This window comes from Acanthisitta chloris, unplaced genomic scaffold (genome assembly GCF_000695815.1).
Source record: "Acanthisitta chloris isolate BGI_N310 unplaced genomic scaffold, ASM69581v1 scaffold8372, whole genome shotgun sequence".
Taxonomy (NCBI): Eukaryota; Metazoa; Chordata; class Aves; order Passeriformes; family Acanthisittidae; genus Acanthisitta; species Acanthisitta chloris.
Window position 1 is genome coordinate 35,218 of NW_008662134.1, and position 21,714 is coordinate 56,931.

Sequence of the window (21,714 nt, forward strand, 5' to 3'; positions counted from 1 at the left end):
TGCAGCAGTGGTGTCCCTTGTTCACAAGCTTTCCAGAGAAACCAGTCACTGAAGTCTACAGCCCACATTCATGAAGGATCTTCCCTTGCCTAATTCCCACAGACTTCTTGAAACTGCATTACTGCACCCATACACTGGACAAAAAGCTATGCCTGCATGTGCAAAATAAAACCTTGTTAAATTGTTAGTCACAAAGAGTCCTAGGACATGGCAGAATGACATAGTTTATTTGTAGCTGTTTCATATTTGGAGACTGACTGATCCCAAGATGATGCTTTGGGTCAAGGCTGGAGGTTCCATGCACAACCAGGGGCCATCACCATGCTGTATACAGCCCCATGGCAGAGCAGGACTGTCCCACCACGTCCCCCTCGAGGGGCTGAGACAGCACCCCTGGAACTCACTTGCCCATGTGAGGCAGGGGTTGTGACACTGACTGGGCTTGAAGCCACAAGGACTGTTTTTAAATGGACTTGTTATTTGTGGTCAGTGTATCTTTACTTCTCTCATCTGCATGGAATTATTGCCCCTTTCAAATTTCAAACTTAGCACATTTTATTTCAAGATGACTTTACAAGGCCTTCTATGTGATGTTAATTTCAACAGCCCTCTAATATTGCACAACAGTCATATGATCCAGTGTGTGTGTTTTATGAGACAGACATGACACAAGAAAATTAGAAACAGGTTCCTTGTCTAGAATACAGAGAGGAACTGCAGGGGGAAAAAAGGAAAAAACAAAGAGAGTGCACGCCCAGAGATCAGGGTGGAGGGACAAGGGGAGGAAAAAACAGGATGAGACATCGGTCATTTCATGCTGCCCAGAGTGAAAAGAGCTTTCATCAGTATGAAAGACAATTAATTTGCATAAATTTACTGCACAATACAACTGAATTGTGCTGCTGCATTTCAGGACCAGCAATGGAAGTAAGGATTGCTATGCCTACAGCCCAGTCATCTATCAATAATTTACAATATTCCCTTCTGCAAGCAAAACATTGTAATTGTCCTTGCATTTCAAATGGCTTTTTCTATAGGTATTACATCCAAGGAGAGATACAGAGAATGAGGTTTTAAATGCACAGGATTTAACGTTTGTTTTGTAACCCGTAATGTAAGCACACAGAAAGAACAAGGATGTATTTCCTATGGTTGACAGTATCCTTCTACATGTTCTCCTTATCATGGAGAATTCAGAGGTATTTTGAATATCTCAGCCCTGATCTGAATGCACCTTGCATTCAGACTCACCCTTCAGATTGCATGACTGAACCATTTACAAGACCACCAGCAGCTGCAGTCATTTTGCTCTGTTTAACTTCGAATATATTTTCAAATGCTGTGTGTGCATCATACACTGGGAACTGTACAGGCAAAGCAGGACATCTCTACCTGAGGAACAGTGCATAGCAGATGTAGTCTATGAGCTTTTGCAGAGGTCACAGCTGGAAATAATCACTTTTACTTTGTCTGGCCTGACATTACAGGCTGACACAAAGAGGCTCCCTCTTTTAACCAAGTGTACTTCCTTGGTCAGAGGGTTATAAAATTGGGTAATTTTACGAAGTTAGATAACACAGCAGGTGTCATATTTACAGCTATGTAAGCATGAACAGAAAGACCTGAGGTAATCAAATCTCATGCCTGAAGGATAAGAGGATTCATAAAATGATCACCAGCTGAGATCAGGCACCAGCTACATCATCACCAAGCAATTGGCCAGGTGCAGGCACTGTCTTTTTGTTTACTTTTCAGTTTCTCCATCTTCAAGGCATCTGCTGCTAGAGGTCAAACAGAGAGCAAGATGACAAGCCAGGTCCATTTGGTTTACCCCATATAAGCAAAGTGCAGATGAGACAAATATCTCAGCACGTACAGATAATGGGGAGACAAGCCTGGACTAGGCACAATGCTTGTACCTCTACATGCATCTCAAACACATACCACAGGCTTACACGAAACCAAAGACATGTGAATGATCCTTACCTTTTTCTGTCTCTCTCATTGGCAATATCCCTAGACATAGTTAATAACATTCCTGAGGTAAACATGTTGCATTGTATGGAGAGAGAATATTTCTCAAATGAGTTCACCTCTGTGGGTTCTTTTGGAACATGTAATTTTAAATTAATTCCATCACATCTATATGCATTTTATGACAACCTCTCATGAAAAAAGTATTTTTAAACATAGATGTTGATTTGATGGGAAATTGAATGGCAAGAAGCAAATAGGTATAAAAATATATAACAAAAGAACAAAAACATTTCCTTATAGTGAGAAAAACTGTTGGAAACAAAGTCCTAAGATTCCTTATGAGCTTCAAACAGGACTAAAAATTGGATCTTAAAACTCTGGTTAAAAAAGCAGCTTCTAGACAATGAGAGAGCAGGGGAGCTGACTGCATGAACAGAAAAAAAATATAAGTAAATTGACCTAATTGAATCTACACTCATTGATAACCAAGATTAGCACTAAACTGCTCACTTCATACTCTCCTCTGCTGCTAGTGCAAAATATCACAGAATGACACAGCCTATTTTTCCTCATCCCAGAAAAGCAATCAATCTCTGTTCAGTCTAAAGAAAATGACAGGGAAATAAAGGCAATAACAGATTTTCTTCATGGCACTCTGCAAAGAGGAACAAAAGGGCCCCAAGACAGTACTATTTCCATGGGTGTCTTTCCATGGGAAGAAAAAGTGACCCTTATAATGTTCAGCATTTATTCTGGCGGGTTTTTTTAATTTTTTTAAACAAAATAAATTGGAAAATTGGGTTTTTTTTTGAGCCAATCTTTTGGAAAACTTGTTAAAGGACTGTTCATAAACATGAAAGTTAAAATTCCAGCCAATTCTATTTGTTCAAGACAAATCCATGTTGCTCACAGTCCTGCAAAAATGTCTTGATCTGCTTTGAGGCAGGTTCCTATTTTAGTTGTCTTGAAGGATGCTAAAAATATCACCTAGTAAACTGGAATTGTTCTTGTGTGCATACAACATTTCATGTCTATATCTTACCCACAGGAAATACATGACATCTGATTTGTGCTTAAATGTAGGCAAAGGTAAATATAACATCATCTGTCTTACAAAAAAATTTAAAATGTTGGGGCACAACAATGTCCAGTTCTGTTATCTCTCCATGTTGAAGTGAACCAGGTAAATCAATTCTGAGTCACCAAAACTTGGGTTAAATGAAATAAGTTCCTTTCTCACCAGAAGGAAACCATGAGGGTTTACTCATGGTATCAGTACCAGAGTGTTTAGCTATCCATCCAGTAACAACAGAGCATAACCTCTCTTAGTTTTGTGTACAGTCTCTACAAACTAGTTCAGAGATGGACAGTAGTAACAGGGACAGGATCTGTATCCTCAATGCTGAAATCTAAATGGAAGCTGCCTGCCCTTACCAAGAAGTGATCAGAGCAGAAGATTTGTAGGGACACTTTTTTAACAAACAGTGATCCCTGAAACCACCCTCACACCCATCTCCTGCCAGAAGCACTGACTGGTGTGCAAAGTAACAGGACACAGGGACAAATCAGGGGTATAGGCATTATTCACACTCTATAAGAGGATCAGAACAGTGGCCACTCTTACCCTTCTTTTATGTTTAGAAGGAAGAGAATGAAACACTGGATTAAGTTAATATACATTATCTGTGAGGAATGCATGGTGCTTGGGGGGGATAATTTTCGACTAAGATCTTTGAATTTTAGAGTTGGGAATAGCAGCCTAAGCCACAGGGGTTTTTTAGATGCTGAACAAGCATCTTAAATATCTTATATACATGTTGATTACGACAAACTGTTCCAGACATGAAAAGACCATGGCTTGCTTTGTGCTATACAGCAATGACCACAATCATTTATATGATCTGGACCCTCAGCAAAAGAAATCCAAACCAGATTTCACTTGGTAGAATATGAACAATATGGTTCCTATATTACACAAAATGTAGTTGGTTTTATATATAACACTCCTCTCATCTTGGAGGAACTTAAAACAGTGCTTTATATTGCAGTGGTGAAATATCAGGGCATTTCTACATGTTTAGTGCAGTTGCTGTGGAGTTGTACTCCTATAAAATGAACAGGGAATTTGCTTATGAATATACAATGCCCTATTAAAAATATCTTTTTAATATCTGTATAATCAGGCAGCACTCACCATCACCCGACACATGCACCCTAATACATTTCATGTTATTCAGCTCATCAGCTTTGGGAGAATTAATTGAAAAGATAGCCCTGAGATGTGAAGCAACACACCAGCTTAACTGAACGTGAGTGTTAAATCCAGCTCATTCACAGTGGTGACCCTCATTTATACCTCCTGTCAGCTGGAAATAAGGAAACACTCTTCATATCTTGAGGCTACAGCCAGGCATGACTACAGGATAATTTGTCTATATACTGTCTGATTTCAACAGCACCATGAGATATGGGGGAACTAGGCAGTTTTTTTCTATTAATTCCCTGCTTCCTTTATAAAAACTTTCCTGAGGTGGGGGGAAAAAAAAGTAAAACTCCTCATCTCCCTGGAATCTTATAAAGATCCTGTGCTTTAGGGTGACATTTCTGACACCTTCCTCTCAACCACAGCCTGCAGTCTCTCACACTTCCTCCCCACACCATATGTGACCAGGAATGACAACCCAAGCACCACGGAGTCCTAAAGCAAGGTACCAAGGTCTTAGCCACTGAGGAACTACTGGGCTAGCCACATATTTGCATGTTTTAATTGCACTTCCTTGGTCTTTAAAGACTCCTATGGAAAGCAGCCTGTTTTAAGGGGGTGTAAACTGCAGAGAAAGTAGTGAAGGACGTTTGCTCATTTCACACACTGGCTTGAACTTGGCATGCTTGCATTTTTGCATAGTCATGCTCTTAGCAGAAGAAAGCATTTATGTAAAAAAAAATAAATCCAGTCTCTCTTTTTCCTTTAGAAGGCACCAAGGCTTTCTCTCATGTACTGAGAAATGTCTTTCTTTGACCATGCAGTCATACGAGAACATCCACAATGCACTTGAAGTAGAGAAGTCAATTAATATACAAATTACTTACTCTTTTGTAGTTGTCCTTCATGTAATAGACAAATCTTATTTCTATCCTATATACTGTTGAAAGGCATTGCCTCATGAAGGATGTTATAAAACACCAATAACCATTGCTGTAACTTTTATGTTTTATTTTTGTTTCCCTTCTCAGAGAAGGTAGTGCTGCCCTGCAAAGACAGATAGGATGGGACAGAACTGATTCATTCTGCAGCTACGGATTAGTCACTTAAACCTCCCCAATTTCCAGTCTGCCCATGTGTATAATGATGCAGCTCTGCCCAGGATTGTTAGGAGGATTAACTAACCGACACTGAAAGGCTTTGAGACCTGCTCAGTAAAAATTATTTCTATAAAAGCACATATGCATAAAGTGCTAATTGATGCCAGCTGGCCTTTCATCCTGGGAAAAAAAACCAGCTTCTTACCACACACATTTCCTTTAGTGGACACCAGTGGCATATTTTTTTATTTCTAAATTCCTGGGGTTGGCCTTAAAACATACAAACCATTTGATTTTCAGGAATACTCCATTAGTGGATTGGTGAAGCAATGTATTTCAGTGATTACCTTGATTAACCCTGCACAGCCAGTAGAGTAAACATTGTAAAACCCTTCAAACTGAAAAATGAGCCCTATTTGCAGTGCACAGCTCTAGATTCAGCAATTTGCATTTTACAGAGTCTGCAGTGTCCTGTTCATTTCCTATATAAACCTGACAGTTGATTTACAATGGCCCTTGAAATGAAGCAGAAAGCTGCTGTTGCTCCTGGACTGGCCTTATATGACAAGGCAGCATCAAATGAAGATATATAAGTAATTATTTTTCGTTTGATTTTCCCTCTGTGCTGCAAACAACCGTGTTTTCTGGAGCCCCTCCCTCAGCTGCAGAAACTTGGATGTATTCCACCTGCTTATGTTTGCTGATAGATGCCAGAGGAATTTTCACTTCATCTGTTTCACAGATGCTTAGACTCTTTTCTCAAGACACATCACACAAAAATGTCTCCACAATAATTAGGAGGATGTCAGTTGGCATGACTGTAATGGCTGCATGTAAGGTAAAGCTCAAACAGCTCTCAAGAAACTGTAGCTCTGAATGTTTATCTGAGACCTTAACAGCATTCACTTAAATCTTCCTGCATGACACATTTATAGCTCTTCATGTAGTCAAAAGGGCAAAGGGGTTGGTATGCAGAAAGCTGCTACACTGTGAGAAACATCAAGCATTTCTAGAACTTCTTGTACTTACACTGACAGGAAGGTAATTGCTAATGGAGAATATGCAACCTAATTCAAAGAGGGGGAAAAATTACAGAAAGATCTCTGTAATCATCTCTATGTCTCACTTCAAAATAAAACCCACCACCTTACTGAGGAGCTAACTGGAATAAAAATAATTCTACGAAAGGTGTTATAAAGTAGTAGTATAACATTTAATTGAAAGATGCCCCAACTTTGGCCATTTGCCTTGCAGTGCAAATGTCAGGCAGGGCTCTTGACCTCCCAGGCCTGCACCTGCCTCTCTGCTCTTCACCCATCCCCAGCACGGCCCCGTCAGCCAGCCATGCCATCCTGACACACAGGCAGGTGAAGACTCAACTGCAATATCAGGGCATGCTAACAAATCCAAAGAGGCAGCAAGAGTGCCTCATGATGCTTCACAAGGCTCACTCTACCAAGTCCAGGGGATAAATTACCTAAACTTCTCTGGTTGCACATTAGGCTCTCCAAGAGGCCTCTAGTGTCAGAGCGAAGGACTCAAAATGAAACTCTTTTGTCCAAAATGCCAGAAATTTAATTCCCACTGTATAAACTCTTGATGAGAGTATTTCAAATGGCCACAAGTCACCAGAGCTTGATTTCAGGCCTATAGTGGCATGCAAACCTCCTCGAAAGGGCCAGCAAGGGGGCTCTAAGGAATGTGAGGGCTGTTCTGGCCATCCCTCCATCCAAAGCCACACCAGAAGGCTTTTGCTTTCTTTTGTTTCTTTCTGGAGGTTAGGAAGGGCTTACTGCTGTTAGCTTGAGTTATCAAGATGATGACAAAGGCTCAGAAAAGCTTCAGCTGCTCACACCACAGCCCTGGGGCGCAGGCAGCTCCCCATTTCAGAGGTGCTGAGGTTCTGCAGAGCACACATGGGAGCTGTGGGACTTGTCCTGTCCTGGCCCTGGACCCTGCTGTGGGCACTGCTGGGGCTGACTCAGACAGCAGTGCCCAGCAAGAGCTCTTGGGGCCCAGGACAGGGCTGGACACTCTACTCTGTACCCAGACAGCAGCAGGGACCACCTGGCCCTAAAAGACGGAGCCACCTGAAGGTGATGAACACACAGAAAACATTCTCACTCCACACAACATGGCCAGCAGACACTGAGAAACCACAGACCAGTCAGAGCCACACCACAGTCCTGAAGCAGAGCACAGGGAATGGCCCCAAATCCAGGGGGTGACAGCCGTGCTGGGCCTGGGGCAGCCCCGTTCCCGACGGGTGGAGTGAGCACCCCAGGGAGCACACAGATATCCCACACCTGAGCTCTAATCAATGCCCATAAATATTGAATAAATATTCACTTCTTTAACCCAGGCTCCCTCGCCTGTGACAGTACCACACACAGAAAAAAGCTGACACAACTGCAGCTGCTGAGCAGGGCAAGGACACAGAAATCCCACCATGTGTTTTCCTTGCCATCTTTTATTTAGTCCTCCACAAACAGAATGGAAAAAAAAAAAAGAGTACATTTGCAGCTTAGGTAAATATGGCCAAGAGCATTCAGTGGTGTGACACAGCAGGATCAGGCAGTGGCTGTGTGCAGCTGTGCCTGGGGCAGCAGGGGCCGGGTGGGCAGTCACGCCGCCGAGTTCCTTGGGGGCTGTCACCGCTCGAAGAAATTCCAGGAGAGGCCACACAACACCACCCAGCCAAACACTGCTCAGAGCTGCTGGGGTGCCATTTGGGGCCCCCAATGGCAGCACAGCCAGGAGCTGGGACACACACAGACCTGCACAACCACAACAGTGGAGTGGCACGGAACAGTCACTAGAGATGTGCCTCCCATTCCAGCCAACACTCACCCGACATCCCGTGTTAAACACCCTTTGGAGTACAGCTACAGCAACAGCCATACACGAGGCCCTGGTTTAGGGACAAGTTCCACTCTGAAGACACACACTGTCTGCATGAAAGTGGTAACGTGGAACAAAAAGCCACATCCACAGATACGGAAAATCTTACGGAACAAAAATCTGAGAGTGGTTCATCAGTAAGTCACTGGTAATTAAAGTAATTCAGCTTAGCCTTTTATCCTCAGTATAAGGAAGTGCTCTAAACTGTTCCAAACTTAAATTACATATCCAATATATTTCTTACATGCATATCATATTTCCCACCTCAGAATGTAGAGTGACACAATTTATTTTGCCTCGTATGAAGACCTTCAAATGCAATTCAAGTCAAAACTCTGGGATGAAAACACACCTTTCTTTAAATCACTATCAGGCTGTTTCATAAAAATCTTTTCAAGAATTACTTAATATTTTTAACATTTCTGCCTAATAACAAATGAGAAACAGCACTAGTTCCCATATGCTGTATTCAATTACTTTTGATTTCATTAATGGATTGCTTTCAGTCATTAGGAATTCCAAGCTACATGTCAAACTTGAAGGCCAAATTCTTAGGTAATATAACCTTGCATGGCAATTCAGTCAAAGGAAGTATGCCAATTTATACCATAGCAAAGCCAACACAAAAACTGCATCCCATTAACGATGATTCCCATAGGGATTCTGGCCACTGTGGTTACAAATAGCTGACAAAGCTGAAGTGTATTACTGCACTATTTGTAAGAATGAGTCAGACATCAGCACAGGGGAATTACTCCCAGCCTACAAATAATTCAGTCAAAAAAGCAGCTTCTGTGAAGAACTACAACCAGTTTGTTTTCTGCCCATCCTGTCCGAGGATCGACTTCAATGACATTCTCAAAATAATCACAACACACATGTATTTTCTTACCTTATTTCATTTTGTGTTTTCCTTACAATCTCTTCCAATTTACTACTCAACTATACCAATCTTTACAAAGATTGCATCTAATCTTGGAAATGTTAATTTTAATCTGTTTCTGACTTGAAGCTTGCTTTCCCTCCTCCTATTTTCTCTGCTATTGAAAAACAAATTGGGGGATGGGGAAACCTACACTGAAATTAAACAAGTTCCTGAGGATGAAAAAAATCCCACCAAATAACTACTCACTGATAAATCCTTCTCAGCAAACAGTTCAACAAATCTTCAGTGAGATTTATAAAGCACAGTTATAAAGTAATTTTCAACTTCCTGTTCTTCCAAAATGTGCTCCTTTGAGTTTAAGTAGTTTTCTTCGACTTTTAATGTTTTGAGTATGAGCATCTATTAAATGTAAGGTTATATATGTCCCAAGTTTGGGGTTATAAAGTGAAGGTCGCTGCCATGCCATTTAAATCTTGAGAGCACTTTAATCAGAAGATCATGTCATCATGGCCTTGCAGGTGAAAAAAACCTGAAGTGCATAATGAAATGAGACCACCTTTTAGTGGATTAACTCAGTAATTCTTTTTCCTTAGTGGGCTATGCTCTAGCAATCATAAACTAACCCTGATATCTAACAGGCAAAGGAACATCAGCTCTCAAAAAGGGATAGAACATACTCTCAGTGGGTATAAAACCAGTATTTGTTCCATCAAAGTTAACAGGCCACTACCAATTCAACATTAGTTTTTCATGTGCTGATAAAACATGATAAACTTAATTCCAAATTTACATTGCTGTGAAATTCAGTATCTTAATTCTCTGCCAGTATGTACCATTTAATAGGATCTCGCTGTGAAACTAAAGGGATAGAACATACTCTCAGTGGGTATAAAACCAGTATTTGTTCCATCAAAGTTAACAGGCCACTACCAATTCAACATTAGTTTTTCATGTGCTGATAAAACATGATAAACTTAATTCCAAATTTACATTGCTGTGAAATTCAGTATCTTAATTCTCTGCCAGTATGTACCATTTAATAGGATCTCGCTGTGAAACTAAACTGAGTGCCAGTATATATCATTTAATAGGATCTCGCTGTGAAACTGTGACTACAGGTGAATACCAGAGACTGCCACGTTAGTAGCACAAGGGAATTTCTTAACCTAGGAGAACTTACTCATTTTCCAAAACGGACTGTAAACTTTAAAATTGATCTGTCTCCTTTCTTAAAGAAAAAAAAACCCAACAAACAAAAAACCTCCCCAAAAAAACAAAACCCCCTCCAACACAAACCCAAAAACAACCCACTGTCATACTTCTGCTGCACTTACAACCTAGATTCCCTATACAACCTAGAATCTCAGAGAAAAAAGCTTACTGAATTACCACAAGCCTAAAGTCAAATATTCACAACAGTTTACAAGAAAGGTAGTTGATCAGCAATAGATAACACACATCAAGTCTTACATTGCCCAGAAGCACTGTGATAGTTATTGCTGTGAATTTTTAATTAACTATGGAAAAAAAAATCTTTTAATGAAATAAAAAAAGATGCTATTAGTGTCAGACACTGACATCCAACCCCTGGAATGGAAAAGTTTCTTTACTCTTCTGAGCTCATGTATTTGTACATCACACTGCATTGCAGACTATTTGCAACAGTACAAGGAGAACAGGATTACTTCTGGGACCAACAGAGACAGAGGTGGCACACAGGACCTTCTTTTCTCTGATGACATCCTATTTTTTGGATTGCAAGATTAATCTACATTCTGGCAGCCTGTGCACCTATGAACGTCGCCAACTGTGCCTCATCTACAGAAGAATACATCTGTAATCCAGCTTCAGCCTCCTTGTTTGCCAATGTCATTTGCTTCAGTGGAAAGCTTTCAGCACACAGGATCGGCCCTAAAATAAGAACTGCTGGGTTTGGGCATAGCACAGCTGTAAACAGAGATTTCAAATTCCCAAGAAGGCTCATGTTGGCTCAAAGTAGCCTGAGCAGTAGGGACCCAGTGCCAAATGCAAATTTTGCAGTATTCTAATGGAAATCAAAGAAACAATATCCATGGCTTCAGGGCAAGAGCCACATAGAATAAACACACATCTTTGTTGTGAAAAAGTACACCTATAAAGATCTGCCAACACCTCTCCCAAAACATTTCATGCTGTTGAGTGAGGAGGTGCCCACTGCAACAACGCAAGCGAACAACAGCCGCAGAACCAGAAGTTCTTTGGTTTTGTTAAAGAATAACTTTGTGTGCTATAAAGGAAGGAGTGAGCTCACAGCAGGGTCCATATGCCCCAAGGGCCATGGAGAAACACCAGCTTCCCCATGCTCTCCAGCAACACAAATCACAGCTCCATCCTTCTATTGCAACAGTCGCACTGAGATGGAAATGTTTCTCAAGGACACACGAGAACGAAACAATTGACAGTGACTGCAGCATCTGCTTGGCATAACCAATGTAATAAATTTCAATCTCGTTTTCATTTTTATATGTCTAAAGCTACTAGATCTTAGAGATTTGAACCGTAATTATTTTGGAAACAATCAGCTCCTATGACCAGAAGGCTTTGTGTGAGCAATTGTGATGAGCACAACATTTTCTACAGCATAAAAAATAAATACCCTGACACATCTGTAGCTATCTAGGGCCTTACAATTGTCACTGTGCTTCATAGTGGTATCCTGTCTTTTTGTCAGGCTGCAAAAGGTAGAACTTCATGGCATGCACTGTATGACATTTTATATTTGTGCAAGTGAAGATTATCTCCTAGGGTATTCTGAAAATTTAGAATTTCAAAACCTAAGTATTTCCCACTGTAGAGAGATTAAATTGGTTTTGAATACTTACATCATCTTTCAGAGAAAACAATTTTGGCATGTTATCTCCTACAAAGACAGCTATAATTAAACAACAGCTCCAAGTACCCTGAAAAGTATTTCTAGAACTGACAAAACCCCCTTACATTTGTTTCAAGATATGAAAGTATTCTGTGGAGTTTTATACAAAGGAATTTCATTAATATATATTGCTTTTTGTACCTTCATTCAATGCATTATTACATAACAGAATCATGCATTTTAATTCTCAGCATCTTTCCCAGTTTTCCCCTAGCGTATTTTTTCCACAGTACAGTGTGCCCACACAGCCTTCCCCTGAGCTTTGGTGAGCTGAGCTGACCTCTGCAAACAGGTCTGCTGGCAGGGAATGGCAGCTGAACAGCAGGGGACAAAAGAGCTGTTTCAAGAAGGTGTTTGGGGATCTTTCTGATTGAGAAATACTACAGAAGTACAAATGATACACAGTAAAGAGCAACTGAGCATTCACCAGCACATAGTGTCTGGCCTCTGTACCTCACAAGTTTCCCAGTTGCTTTTACAAGCAAGGGTGGAAATTCAGGATTGGACAGTACTTGTTCTCAGCCAAGTCATAGGAAACATTTTTAATTCCCTTATGTCGGCATTTTACAAAGTGCTCTTTGAATGCCAATCACTAGCTCTTCCACAACAAAATGAAATATAAACTGTCTAGGAACTTTGTTTTACATTAAGAGGTTTGACTCGGGTTACTTCTGCTGATAAATACCATTTGCTAACAAAATTAAGGTCTGATAATTTTCACTGAATCAAAGGCAACTAATAATGTCAAAGCTCTGAAGCGAAAGCAAGTGCTAGAGTCTAACCAATGGGACTTCTGTTTTGGTTAAGAACTTTTTCCCAGGCTCCACATCATGAATCGTCACCCATTTTCTTCACTGGGACCCACTGCATCTACTACATGGACAGAAACACAGCAACAAGATGAAATGTAAGGTACACAATGGTTGGGCAAGCCGTACAATACATGCACCAAGGGGAGGAGTAAAGCCCAACGTGCTAATGGATGCTATAACATTTTATATCCTTCCATTTTCAAGGGGCTTGTGTGACTTTCTGCAGTCTACTGCCAAGGAAAATGGGTTTTGACACACATATATCTGAGCAAAGTATGGCTTAACTGGTGCAACATTTCCACTCCTATTTCTTCCTGCAAGACAAAGCATATGGCTTACCTAGTGCAACATTTCTGCTCCTATTTCTTCCTGCAAGACAAAGCAGTGCTGGGAACAGGCTACACACAAAGCCTGGGCCCCTGAGCCTTGCTCCAAGGAACAACTGAGGAGACCCACTGAACACTAATTGTCTGGACCTGAAGGGAAGAACCTCTCTTCCCAGTGGATCAGTCTGGGCATTGTCTGTATGGTCCACAACCCTAGTGCAACATTTCTGCTCCTATTTCTTCCTGCAAGACAAAGCAGTGCTGGGAACAGGCTACACACAAAGCCTGGGCCCCTGAGCCTTGCTCCAAGGAACAACTGAGGAGACCCACTGAACACTAATTGTCTGGACCTGAAGGGAAGAACCTCTCTTCCCAGTGGATCAGTCTGGGCATTGTCTGTATGGTCCACAACAACTGGAAGCCATCACAAGCAGCCCAAGGAGTAGGGGACACAATCCTCTAGCCCTCCTGAGAGTGTGTTCACATCCACAACTATTTTCATTGCACACATCTCTATGAAACTCAGCTTATTCCCTAATTTTCCTGACAATATGCCAGGCTTTGAGCTCCCTCCTTCTTGAAGCAAACCCAAGAGAAACCACAGGGAGAAGGTCCTGCAGCCAGGGCTAATTCCAGCCCTGTGTTGGCCACCAATATGCAGGGCAGCTCCCAAAAATCGTCCTGTCCTCCCTATCACCACCACTCTCCTCTCAAGGTGACAGTCTTACTAATTTTACAGACTCTTTAAAAAGGTTTAAGACACACTATCTTAATGAAAATCCAAAAGTAAACAGAAATAGGCAAAACTGTTTTCCTTTAATTAATATACATATATATTGAGAGCAAAAGTTACTCTGCTGTGTGTAGAAAACAGACACATACTTTCTCCTATAAAGGCAGTTAAAGCAGAAGCATGAAGGTGACTGCAATACATGACCATTTTTAGATGGGATGTAAGAACTTCCTGAATAACAAGATGCCCTTTACTCGAACCATGGTTCGAAAAATGTCACTGGCGCAAATGCTAAGAAAAAAAACAAATACCACCAACATATCTGACAGGACACAAGACATAACTTCCACAGCTCTCAGCATACATTAGTTTACAAGGCAACTTTACTAGTAAACAAATAAAATTATGTCAAAGTACATCCTACATAGCAAAACTGAACACTGCAGAAGACCCTATTGAAAGCAGGCTTGGTTAAAGATCAATTCAATTGCTTTACCTGATTTATATTCTCCACCTAAGACTCCTGGACTTCAGGAAATGAAGCATGACAATGCTTTAATAACATTCTGCACTTGCATCTAGCCTTCATGTTTCTATTAGCTCCTCTGCACTCATTTAAGGTATAAATCCTCACTGACATAAATGGGCCTTCCATGCATGACATTAAAAAAATCATACGCAAGACAGACCCTCCCTGAAGCTGAGAGCAGCCAGTGCCAAAAACCATGCAGCACAAGCTGCCTGAAGGCCACTGCCACCTGGCATGGCTCATCCCACCACGCTCACAGCGGAACCCACGGCAGAGCTCTCATTAGCTTCATAGGTGCAGGGCACCACCTTACAATGCAGTCATGCTTTGAAACAGAAATGAGCACATGCAACTCTCCATTTTCAACATTAGAAGAAGATTTGCCCAAAATCTCTAAAGCCATCTAAGTTACAGTCTTGTGCAAGGCTCCTGCAAGAAGTTTCGACTTCCGTAACTTCAGGATTGAGCTTGGGTTTTTTGGGGAGTTGGGGGTTTTTTTGGTTTTTTTTTCCCCCATTTCTGTAACACTACGTGCAGAAAAAGTAAAGAAAATACTTCACCTTCACATAGCATACTTGTTGGGGCATTAGTTTACTTGATACACTTCACCTCTGGAAAAAGCCCCTGTACCTTTCACCAACTAGTACCATATCTAAACATGCTAAAGCTACTAAGATTTGCCCCATGCAAGAGTTCACATGTGTCCTTTTGGTTTATTTCACGAGGGAAGAAAGAAGCAGAAAAACAAGCTCACAATTGACAGTACAAAATATGCAGTGCTTAAGGATAACAATACAGGGCCTTCAATGAAGCAAGAAGAAAATAAGCTCTGTGGTTTCCACTCACATTAAACACGGTGGAAAACAGCAGGCTGGGGAGTGATGGTACAGTTTAGCTTGTCTCACTTGTTTAATTTGTTTCTTTATTAAAGTTTATGGCCATCATAATATTACAGGCCTACAAAATGGTAATGAAGACTAGGCAGCTAGTGGGACTTTTATTTACAGCTGGGTAAACCTGCACTTCAAACAATCATTCTTGATCATTCTATGCAAAGAGAACATTTTTATTAAGCTTTAAAAGGGTAATGTGAAGTGGTTTTAGGACTATGTGCAGCTTCCAAACAGCTACGGTTTCAGTAGCCAAAGGAGCAATAAATATTCAACAGGAGGTGGCTTTTTAAATTAACTGTGGAAATTTAAGCAAAACACTAGATTATTAACAACCCATTTATGTCATATAGATTTCACCATCCCAGAAAGTCTATGGACACATTTTCACCCCTTTTGAGTCAACAGGACAGTAAAAAGCACCTTGAAAGAGCACCTTGGTCTCTGGGTATTGAAATGAGAGACAATGTTCTTGCTGCATTAATTTTGTCTGATTCAGTATCAAGACACACAAAAGTGACCTGTAACAGTAACCTAGTAACAGTGCAGCAGAGGGGAGCAATTCACCTATGCTTCAGCTGGCCAGAGCAAAAATTTAGGGGTTGGGAAGCAACAAAGGAAAAGAGGAATGAGGCTGGGGTTGCCAGCACCCAAACCATGCTGTGTGGGCTGCATGAAGCTAGGAGGATGGCTCAACAATGTGAGCATTTTCTGAATGTTGAAGGGCCATCAGGCCCAGGAGATGGGGAGCATGCTGTCCTCTGAAAGCTAAAGTGATAATATGTCTGACCATCAGCATGACTGAGCTGATTAGGATAGGACAGTAGTGGTAGAGGTTGCACAGGCCAGAAATGGCTAAAGCAGCTTGCAAAAATCTAATCAAGAGGCAAAACCAAAGCAAACCAAAGAACAACAGCCTAAGTTTCAATAGGTGCAATGACCAATCAAAGCAGTAACACAGCATTACTAAATTTGCTGTAGAGGTATCTAGGGTAGAGTAGAAATTGGGTATTTTGCAAGTATGTAGTAAGAGACAATCCTACTGCAAGGCCTTTGCAATCAAAATTAACCAGGCAGAAAACCAAAACCAGGCAGTAATATCTAAGCAGACATTATTCCTAAATGCTTCTCTTACACAAGGAATTAGAATCAGGCCTAGCAGGGCAATTTTAAGACAATGCCTTATTTATTTAATAAGTATCCCAAAGAGAATCATTGTGTTTCTACAGATCATAATTGAATCACAATCAATATTACTCGCTATTCATCCTATAAGCTTCTTATGAGCTTTACCCTTGCAGACAAACCTCCAGTCTCTACTACATAGGTGTAAATTCCAATGCTCAAGGCATGTTGAAATTTCACATGCATGGAGAATGATTAGTAGGGCCCACAGGTGATGGAATTATCTCTAATAGTGAAAGTTACTTTTGAGGAAAGAAGAAAAATGGGAGAAAGACCAAGAGACAAAGGGAAAATGAAAACTTTGCAGCAGCCAGCAAAAAAAAGCAGCAACAAGGGCAACAGACTGCCCCATTGGCTTTGCTGCAGGGGCCAGAGCTGCAGCTGGAGGGCAGATTGCAGGAGTGCAGGGCAGGCACAGGTCAGAGCCCCTCAGGAGCTGCCCAGCTCTCCCAGAAAACACCTTAAATCCAGTTCCTAGGTTGACACAAGTGTAACAGCATCGGGTGTGCTCCAAGTTGCAATGGTCAAGCTCAGTGCCCAACTGCTGACACTGCACTGTGCTTGGGAAGCCCAGCTGTGCCCATGGCCTCACTGTGGGCATCAGCCTGCAGCCAGCTTAGTACAGGAACCACTTTCTTTTTGCCTTGGGAGTGAAAAGCCAAGTTCCATTTCCTTATATTACTACCTGGTTATTTTTAAATCATTAACATTATGTGTGAGACTTGATTTTAAAACACCCTTACCACCCTAATGCCATTTACACAAATTGTTAAAAAAGATTTTCATCAATCTTAAACTAAGATACACCACTGCAAAAGTTTCAACATCATACCTTCCATAAAGCCTGAATGAATAATCTCACCAAGCTAATCCAATAAGGCAAGTAACAAATATAATTCCTGCAAATACCATATCATTAAAATATATTTTTCCCATTTAATAAAAGCATACTCTTAAGAATGCAATTATTTGCACTGTTTATGCTTCTCTCCTCTCAGCCTCCCAGGCTGCTGAGAAAAGCTTGTCCACTGGTGGGATCTGGAGGAGTAAGATTGTCTGACTCAGGTTGATAACAAGCTACTGATTATTCAGCAGTGATTTCACTTTGAAGAGTCTTTCAATAGACAAGGAGAAAAACAATTGAATCTACTACACCACTTCAAAAATCTCAGACAGCATTCTTAACCTGTCTTTTTGCATTACTGCAGCACTGCCTGGAAAAGCTACAGCAGTAGAGAGAGAGTAATTTAGGCAACTCCCTTCATGCCACCACTACGGCTCAAAGGGACAGAAATCAAGAAACATTACAATCAATGTCAGTTGATTAGGACATTAAGGAAGAATAAAACATGCAAAACTTATACAAAATCTGTTAAAAGGAACAGAGAAAGCATACATTTCTGAGGAAAGAGTAATTTATTTTCTGGAGATACTTGAGGTTTTGTCTTTCCATCTGGTGGTACTTATGTGTTGTGCTAAGGGACAAGAAGGTTTCCAGCTGAAACCCAAGAGTGCACATTTGACATGAAAGACCAACAAGCAGGATAACCACAGTGTAATCAAAATCCTTAGGATCTGAACAATAATGGACACATTTTTATATACACACACATCTAAATCACATTCATATCCACATAGAAAAACATGCTCTATTACAATAAAATCAAATTAGGGACCTGGAATTGAAAGTGTGGTCCAGATAGTAAAAAAAGACCTTTTCTCACTCTTTTTTGTCCTTCCTCAGCAATGGGTGGTTTAGCTTAAACTGAGGCCTTCCATTTACAAGTACACAATAAGCCAGTTGTGTTTTTCGTTCTTCGGAGCAGCTGTCAACCTTAAGACCTGGTGACCCAGTATTCACAAACATCACATCCATCACAGAGAAGAGGCTCAACCACAACTCTGTGGGCACTGCATCCCACTGCCCTGCCCTGGCAGGCTCAGCTGAAGAAGGAGAGAAGCTGTAGTTCCTCTGGGGCCAGAGACCTGCCTCTCACCTAACGTACACCGTGCTTCAAAGAAAAGAAAATGACCCCCCAGGAAAAACAGCATCTGAGTGCTTTATTGTACCCAGAAATCCTGCCCTGGTTTAGGCTGAATGGGGCTGCAACAGCTCAGCCCCAGGCACACAGCTGTCATTCCCCATTACAAACAGGACCAGTGGGGAAAGGAGGAGAAGGGGGCAAGAAGATGTCTTTTGGGAATTGCGGTGTCCGAGTCAACCCATATGATTGAGCAACCAGAACCATAAACTCCAAAATGTGTGCACCTAAAGTTCTGTGCTTCAAATCAATGCTAATACTATCCATTTCTCCTGCTTGGTGAAATCATGCCCACAAGTCTAGAAGGGTGGGAACAGTGACAGTACAGTCAACCCAAGCAGGCAGGTATAGACATGCAGTTACAGAGGAATGAGTCCTAAGCCTCCTGCCTTTCTGGGCAGGAAAGAGAAGCTCTCTTAATTTGTTCATTTCATTTTCTGGATTTTTGAGGGTTCCTCCTAGATTACTTCAATCAAGACACTTCTCTGCTGTTCTTAAAACCATCCCATTCAGTTACAGAATGAGATTGGAACTCAGCAGAAAAGTTTTGTTTCTTCAGAATTCACCATCTAACTCCAAATGAAAGCTAAAAGAGAAGCCTTTCTTGCAATGAAAGGACAAGAAAAAGAGCAACCACACAAGAAAACCAATGCCCAGACCTCTGAACAGCAAAGCAATTGCATCTGTCAAGTTCCCACAACAAGATGGTGCCAGCTGAGGCTTATGTTAAAACTGTGCCATAAAATTAGATGTCTGGAGCCTCTGTCAGAAGAATGATACTATCTCATTAATGGGATTACATCGAAAAATTGGAGGGATTTCAGTCAAGAGGAATAAAATGATTAAGGATCAAAAGAGTGTGACTCATGAAAGCAAGTAAAAACTGGATGCTGTGTTCTTGCCTGAAAAGCTCATGTCTCTGAACCAGAGGGGCTTGGTGGTACCAGTAACATCACAGCATCTCCTCCCTTACACCCAGAATAACAGAGCAAAAACACCTATTATAAAATTCTAGCTTTGTTATGCCAACACTATTACCATATCACTCAGTAAGAAACTAATAATCAGAGGGGAAAGAGGAGAGGAAGGCTAATTACCCATAAACAGCTGGCAGATATAAGCTCCATAAGAGAAGAACAAATTTAGTCAGGAAAAATGAGAGGGTGGAAAAGAACAAGGTTGTGACTAGAGTGACCAGGTAACATCAAAGCCTTTCAGTTAGTAACAGGAGAGGATGGGTAACATTGAAGCCTTTCAGTTAGTAACAGGAGAGGATTTCTTGGTCATAGGAACAACATATATGTGGAATTATCTTCCCAAGGCAGGTACTGAAAATGATAACTGCTGAATCACCTGAAGAGGAGCTAGTCACCACCCCAAAAACACCATAAGACTTCAGCACTGACAGGAGGTGAGCTAACTACAGAGTAAGGGGAGAAGGAGAAACAGCACAAGAAGGCAAAGGGGAGAGTTATGGCAGCAGATGTTCCCTAGTCACCATTACTGTGTTACACTGCAGGCAAAATAAATGAATAAATAAAAAGAGATCTAAATATAGAATGAGATTCACTTCACTGAGGGGTTCAACATCTCTCTGCAATTCATCTTTTCCAATAGAAGGACTGTAGGTTAAGTAAAAAGGTTCATTTAAATTCCACACACATTCACAAAGATAAACTGATTTCAGAAAGCACTATTATGTCTGCACTCTCTCTCACTGGGGGTGAAAGCCAGATACTTTGTGAACCATTTTGATCCTAGCTAATTTCTCAAAAATTTCATTAGATGTCAACATCAAGGACAAAAGACATCACCATGGAAGAGCAGATGCTACAAGCCACTGTACAAAGCATATTAGGATCACTTCTGCATTCCTCTGCATCAGCATAGGGCAGCACTGCTTCAACACCCAGCAGTGCTCTTGATTTTGGCTATTGTGACAGGCAAAAAGTCAAAAATTACAATTCCCAAGAAGAAACTTTACTAAACAAGTGTCAGACGTGGAGATGCCCAAGTACAGTATGCCAAGAGAAGCAGAGCAACACACTGGAAACCAATTTCTTCCAACTCCATCTCACATCAGATCCTCCAACAAGGAAGGACATGTGTGCATGCATTTGTGTCTACACACTGGCAGGGGAGGGGTTTAGGTCATTTAATTGCACTTTAGACCTTATCCAGTGCATGTAGCATCCGGCAACCGCTTTTCTGGAGCTCACACTTTACAGAGTACTGGAGTCTGAAGCCCAGTGCTCTCCATTTTTACTAAGACCCTTGAGGGCAGGTGGATACTCCCTACAACTGACAGCCAGGCTGGTTGAAGGGGAATCAGCTGCCCAGCCCTGACTAACAGCAGAGGCCAAACTGGTACCCTGCTCAGTCTGTAAGGCTGCAAGGCTAGGCAAGCTCAGTGATCAATGAAAATGGCTCCAACAGAAGATGTAAACAGAGCGTATTTGTTTGCTATTTTTATATGGTTTCCTACCACAGAAGAACACACTCAAAGCTCTTAAGCCATTAAAGTTTTAAAAAGAGGAATAGATTTTTCAGAAGCTGTGCTTTGATTTAACCAGGCAAATTCATCTTGTTGCTTAACCGAATCAAGACCTAAGTCTCCTGTTCTTTCTTTTTCCTTTTTCTTTCTCTTAAAAAAACCCCAGCCAACTAAAAAAACACAGAAAAACATCCAACCAAACTATCCTGGAGTCTTAAGCTCAACACTAGACCTTACAGAAATTATATCAGTGCTTACAACAATCAAAGTTCACCACAGGCTGCTAGAAATCCTCCATAATTTGTATCATGATGCATAACCCAAACCTTTTCCTCCTGAAGCCCAAAATTTCTGGTCAGAAATGCTCAATTACTTTTATGATTCAGAAACTTTACAGTAAGAGTAGTGGTTATGGGGTTTCCAGAACAACAACAATGACCACGATGGTGACTTTGGGCTCTTTAGAGTTCTCACACACCCACACCTCCACAGTGGTCTTGTTCCTTAAATGTATCCTTCTGAGTACCTTGCATCCAGTGTGAGTCCGGGTCTTCATGAGGGGAGTTGTGGTGCACAGCTCAATGGCTTCTGGTTCATGGAAGATCACTGTCGGGAGAGGCTCTTTTCGAAGAGTTAGGACATTCAACTTAGTCTTTAACATGGTCTGAAAGTGCTAAACAGAAAAATAAAATTAATTAACTCCAGTTTGTCGTGGTTTAACCCCA

At 41.2% G+C, this 21,714-nt stretch overlaps 1 protein-coding gene across 1 annotated transcript in view; it reads right to left on the reverse strand.

The window, feature by feature from the left end:
- PID1 (phosphotyrosine interaction domain containing 1) overlaps positions 1-21,658 on the reverse strand; it is a gene marked incomplete at its 3' end in the record, with an annotated part of 52,554 nt that extends 30,896 nt beyond the window's left edge. The window contains exon 1 of the mRNA XM_009070485.1: positions 21,516-21,658. Within this exon, the coding sequence (XP_009068733.1) occupies positions 21,516-21,650 (135 nt within the window). The remainder of the gene's footprint in view (positions 1-21,515) is intronic.
- Positions 21,659-21,714: the final 56 nt, after the last annotated feature.